Genomic DNA, 5764 nt, shown 5'->3' on the forward strand with positions numbered 1-5764 from the left:
AACTACTAGATCTGTTTCTAGCAACGTAATTACGCCCCGACGTAGTACCTTCTTCTCAATAGTGGCGGTGGGCACATGCATTATCAATAATCGAAGACCGATGGAATCTTGTCGTGTTGGCGTACGAACAAACGGGGACGACGGACGCGGTCACGAGCCCGCACCAGAACCAGGAATCCAAAGAGGCAAGCGCACCCACCGACCGCGATCGAGGCTGTGGAATCACGAGCGCTAAACCAATCAACCCAACCCAACCAAAACAGGGGAAAAGAAAAAGGAAAAGCCAAGGAAAACTACCACCGGCGTCGCCCACGATTACGCCCCACTGGCTCCAATCTCTGATCCCAAAATCAAATAATTTAATTATTTTAACTACCCATTCTCATTATTTTTGTCTCGTTACCGATTAATAATATGTGACCCATTTAACTAATAAAAATAAATAAAAAAATTAGTAGAAAAATTAGCGAATTATTTCTTTCTTTTTTTTCGAATCTCATCTGAAATCAAACTACGATATCATTTCCGACGTATTCGTTTGGTCGGCGGTACTTCCATAGCGCATCTAAATCTTCATATATTGAGTTTGTGTTGAATATTACCGTATCCAATGTTTATTTTTTTTATTGTGTCAAGAGTTAGCCCCTGAGCATATTTTCGGGGTATACCGAATGATGGGTGCGTGATCGACGTGTTCGGTGTGTGTATGAACTCAAGAATATCAGAGTTATCTAAGCTCAGGTCTTCCGTGAGATAACAACTCTACGTCCTGTATATTTTTTATGAATAGTATGAACTGTTTACAGATGTGTTCATCTCTTTTTACAAACTCGTTCCTCCCCTCTTTATATAGCAGGGGTGGTATATATACAGACAGATCATCCCAATGACATGACCGGTTTAACTCTGACAAAACCAACTACCCCTAGTTAGGTTAGGTATGTACACCATACACTGATCGACCGACCTGCCTTATCCCATCGCCCTACACCACATGTCCGCCTGCGACGCCGTCCCATCTGTCGTTTGCGCCACGTCTGTCTGTAATGCCATCACATAGCATTTAATGCTACGAGATGAGACACTGTCCATTTACATCAGCCAATACTTCATTTGCTGTAGAGGTGCGTAGGAAAAGGAAAATACTTAAGTAGATAGAATTTAATACGACTTGATAGTTTAAGATGAAATATTTATCCTGTGACCAATGAGGCTAGTCGTAGAGCTTACGTCTATTATCAGGGGCTAATCACGAGAGCCTTGCTTGGTCGCGCAATAGGGTTGTGGTCATTGAAAAAATATCTAACGTCAGCTAACACTTCCTAATATGAACTCCCCTGATGGAGGACCCCTTATTCTATATACCGACATATTATAACACACAGATACTTAGCTAATTACAAATACATAGTTAAGTTTAAAATTTTACAACTCTATACTTATATCAAGAGCGATAATCCTAGAACTATAACCCTTTCAAGAAAATGACATATTTAAAAAAACTAAAAATATAATATTTTAATACTCTCAAAATTTAAAATACTATCCAACCATTGAAAGGTCGGCACTTCAGCAGACGACAAGATTATAAAGTTACAAAATTTTAAGACAGACATATATATTTATAATTTACAGATTTAAAACTATAAATATAAATAAATAATTTTCTAATTAATCCCTCTCGGCCAGATCTCACCCAGCCCAACCCAACCACCAAGTCACCACCAGTCCTCCCGGATCCGCCTCGGTCACATCTCCCTCCCCCTGCTACTGCTCTCGCATCGCTCCCTCCGCCGCCCTCGGGGTCGGCGCCATTGGCGGCGCGCTTCTACCACCACCCGTCCCAGGCCAGGTTCGCCTCCGCCGTCTCCCCCTCCTCCTCCGCCTCTGTCGTTCCTTGATTTGCTCGAGTGCCGTGCGCACTGCCCGTGAGTGCGCTTGGATTGGTAGGTGGGAATCGGGGCGGCTCTCGCGCGGATTCTAATCTCTCGCTTCCATGCGCGGTTAGTCGCGTGCTGCCTACCGAGCAATGTGTCTGCTGGCGCGACGAGCCTAGTTGATGTTGCATCGCGTTGGTCTCCCAAGTCTCTGCCCTTTGATGGGCTCATGGCGCTAAATTGGGTGTTCTTAATTAGACGGATAGACTGGCCAGTTTCTCTCCAAACGATTTCTATCTAGTTAATCAAGAGCGCCGCGCCTTCGTATAGTGGATTTGCTTCCATCGAAATGGATCAGAAGGTTTCACTATACGGGCATGGCTTGGCACTTTCCAGGCTGCAAATCCAGCCATAAACGGAAAAGGAAAGTGACATTTCTACAGTGACTTGTTGAAATTGATGCCTCGAAGTAGCTGCCCGTTTTGGGAATGTACTGATTGACTGTTTGACCTTTGAAAATTCTGCATATTACACTATTAGCCAGTGGTAGCCTCGAGTTAGCGTGATATCAGCTTAAGGATTAAGATTCTTCTTTCGCTGTTAGATGCAGTAGCTTGACAAGAATGTTTCGGGTATTAGCTGCTCAACAATGGTCTTGTGCACCCTGTTTAGCTTGTTTCTGAATTATGTTCAACACACTGATCTGGAAATTGCTTGGCCTGAAATCGCCATTTGATATATCTTCGGGACCTGAGAGGCCTTCCTTTGGAGCTGAGAGGCCTTCCTCGGGAAACTGCCACCGTATGTGCTTTATTGTGTCTATGCTTGTTGCCTGAAGAAAAGGGAAAGGAGAACTGCATTTACTATCCCTGCCTGCATGCAGCACATAAATTTGGCGACGGAACCATACTGTACTATGTCCTTTGATATTTCCTTTCATTATGTGCGTCATATTGTAATCTCTGCATCCTACGTGTTAAATTTCTTATAGTTTGCATGTATTGGCACATAACATGAATGTGGAGTATCATGTGACTTTCTCTTATCACGCTTAGGGATTTTCAGTGAAGTTGGACATCTTTTTTCTCTATGACTGACACTTCCCTTTTGAAGCCATATTTTTTGGAAGAATTTTAGTATCCTTATTGTTTGTGTTTTCATTGGCGCCACATCTGAAAATTAGCAAGGGCTTCTATGCGCTGCCTCTACTGTTAGAAAAAAATTGATAAAGCATATGAGTGAGCAAGGTCTAACAATTATCATTGTAGGGGTATTTCAAGTGAAAACAAAACTATGATTCTGTGACCAAACCTGTGCTCCTTCAAAGCCATCTGTGTGAAAATTGTTCATATTTCTACTTCCTGAGTGTATGGATACAAAGCAACTTTCTGACTTGCAAACATGTTTGCCATTCCTACTCAGAATCCAGATCTGTTTTCAAGAAACTTCTATAGTTTATATCAAAGAGCTTTTTTCACATGCTGCCATGCAGGAGTGGGGTTAGAAGATAGATATTAGGTTTGTTGGGAAAAAGCGGGAGATATGGTGAGCTCTTTAAGTTCTTTGGGTATACAGGATAGTTTGAACAGGTATAAAAGACATGTCGTATTGGTTAATTTGCATTGGTGAGCATTTGCCCCAAAAATATCTTTAAAATTTTGAGTGTACTTCACTACTTCTCTAGTACTGGAACATGAAAGCACTACTGGTAGACCTTACTACAATACAATTACTATACTAACTGTTTTTGTACTATGTGTGAACTAAGGTTATTTTTGTGTTTTGCTGAATGGAACTCAGTAACTGGCAAACTAACCTTCATTATGCATTCATCCAGCAGTTGTAAACATGCTTCACCATTCAAATAGCCGGAACCAAAGGAACAGGGGATCAAGAATCAAAACACTACTCCAAGCTACCTTACTTTTAGGTGTTGTTATTTGGCTTCTGTATCAGGTGAAGCATTCCTATGACAGGAAAAATGAGTACTTGGATGATCCTGAGGACCAGCTTGCCCATAATGATAGAAGCATGTTCCAGGGGAGGAAAGAAAAGGCAGGTAGTTACAGCGATAACAACATGGAAATGTTTGGAGAGCATTCAGTTTTAATAACCAAAACAGAGGAAGGTGCTGTAGATCATCATTCAGATACTTTTGATCACAATGAAGAGAAGAATGGAGAAACTGTATTTGAGAAAGACAATACTGACTTGCATGAAGATGATAAGAGAAACACTGAGAGGTCAGAAGCTGAAGAAGGGCAAGCCAACAGTGGCGATGGCAATACGGAAGCTCATAGTAATAACAATGCCGATGAAACAACTGGTCACTCAGAAGCAGACAAGCATGATGCTGAATCCAACTCTGTCGCAGAGGGTAAAAGTGAAGTCCATTCAACTGGAGATGACGTGTCCCAAAACAATCATGCACAAGAGGAAAACACTGGCGAGATGAATGGAAAGTCCCATGATGCAGTGGTACAAGGTGATGAATCCACTAATACAGATCAGACCAATGCAAGCGGCAATGGATCAGACAGAGAAGAAGGTGAGAAAAAGGTGGCAGTGGATACTCAAACTGGCTCTGAATCCCTTCCTGACGATGCCAAGACTGAGACAAGTGATGGCCATGCCACCGGAAGTCTTCCTGATGAAACTGGTAATATACCATCGGTTCATAATGATAATTCGCAAAATGATGCCAGTGAAAACCAGGGTAATGCAGCTTCCACTACGTCAGATTCTTCTGAGCATAGCACCAGTGAGGCTGTTCATATTGAGACTGGATTGGAGGATGAAGGTGCAACAACATCATCTGGAACTGCATCTGGTGATGATAAGGGTAACTCTGTGGAGTCTAACTCATCTCTTGACGCCACTGCAGAAGAAAAGACTGGGACTGCATCTGGTGATGATGAGAAGGGTGCAGAAGCAGGTACTGCCAATGAGGTGTTGGATTCCAAAGCAGGGACCTCTGAGGAAGGCAATGCTGCAACAGGAGTTGCCAATGACCAGGCTGCAAATACGGAGACAGAGAACTCCCAAGGAGACTCTGCTGCTGAAGTAGTCAACGGTTCTTCAGAAGAGACTAAGCCTGTGGAGAACCAGAGTGATGGAACTACAGAGGCGTCTAACAATGGTGAGCAGGTGGATGCCAAGATTGAAACCAGCACATCTACCAATGACGAGCACAGTGAATCTCAAGGCGGCGATGGCAGTTCTGGATCAAATGACTCAAATGGCAGTGGATCTGAACAAACTGGCACAACTGAAACCCAGTGATACCACCTATTGGACGCGAACATTGTTTAGTATACATCTGTTCCTAGACATGAAGAGAAGCCAGTGCACATAGGAAAACTTTTCAGATTGTGGTTCATCAATTGTAGTTGATTCTGCCGATGTACAATTGTGCCAATTCCGCAGACCACATGATCGGTTCTTTGCAATGCTATCGCTTATAGCATGTTTTCTTGTCAAGTTGTACTCAAGTGACTTTGGCTGCATTCTATATGGTAATCTGTTCATTGTTTGGTGTAATGACAAAGTCGTATGAAATTCGGAATCCAACTGCGGGCGAAACATCCATCTTATAGGATGACTGCTACTCATGTACTGCTGTTTTCTTTTTCTTCCTTTTTTGTGTGCTCCTGCTACATTGCCTGCCTGGGTTAATATTGCACCTCAATGAGGGGATTCAGTAGTCAGTACCTGGTAGCTGGTGGTTTGTTTGCTCATGTTTGCTCCTATATATAGTCGTGTATTTTTGTGATATTGTCGATAAGCACATAGCTAAATTATTTTCGTACAGTTGTATACCACCACGGTACCACAACTCATCTTCATTGGTGTAAACAGATGATTACCTGGTCTTCACTTCTTTGAGT

The 5764-nt window shown here is 42.6% G+C and overlaps 1 protein-coding gene across 2 annotated transcripts; it reads left to right on the plus strand.

Moving 5' to 3' along the window:
- The first annotated feature begins 1689 nt into the window (after window positions 1–1689).
- On the plus strand, window positions 1690–5512 carry LOC133883608 (uncharacterized). Of its 2 annotated transcripts, none has more exons than XM_062322984.1 (2): window positions 1690–1852; window positions 3715–5512. In XM_062322984.1, exon 2 carries the CDS (start codon window positions 3726–3728, stop codon window positions 5157–5159), a length of 1434 nt encoding a protein of 477 aa, XP_062178968.1. In that variant the 5' UTR covers window positions 1690–1852; window positions 3715–3725; the 3' UTR covers window positions 5160–5512. The 2 variants fall into 2 exon arrangements, with proteins under 2 accessions (XP_062178968.1, XP_062178967.1); XM_062322983.1 differs by having other exon boundaries at window positions 3718–5512.
- The last annotated feature ends 252 nt before the right edge of the window (window positions 5513–5764 follow it).

The sequence above is a fragment of the Phragmites australis genome, chromosome 10 (genome assembly GCF_958298935.1).
Source record: "Phragmites australis chromosome 10, lpPhrAust1.1, whole genome shotgun sequence".
Classification (NCBI taxonomy): Eukaryota; Viridiplantae; Streptophyta; class Magnoliopsida; order Poales; family Poaceae; genus Phragmites; species Phragmites australis.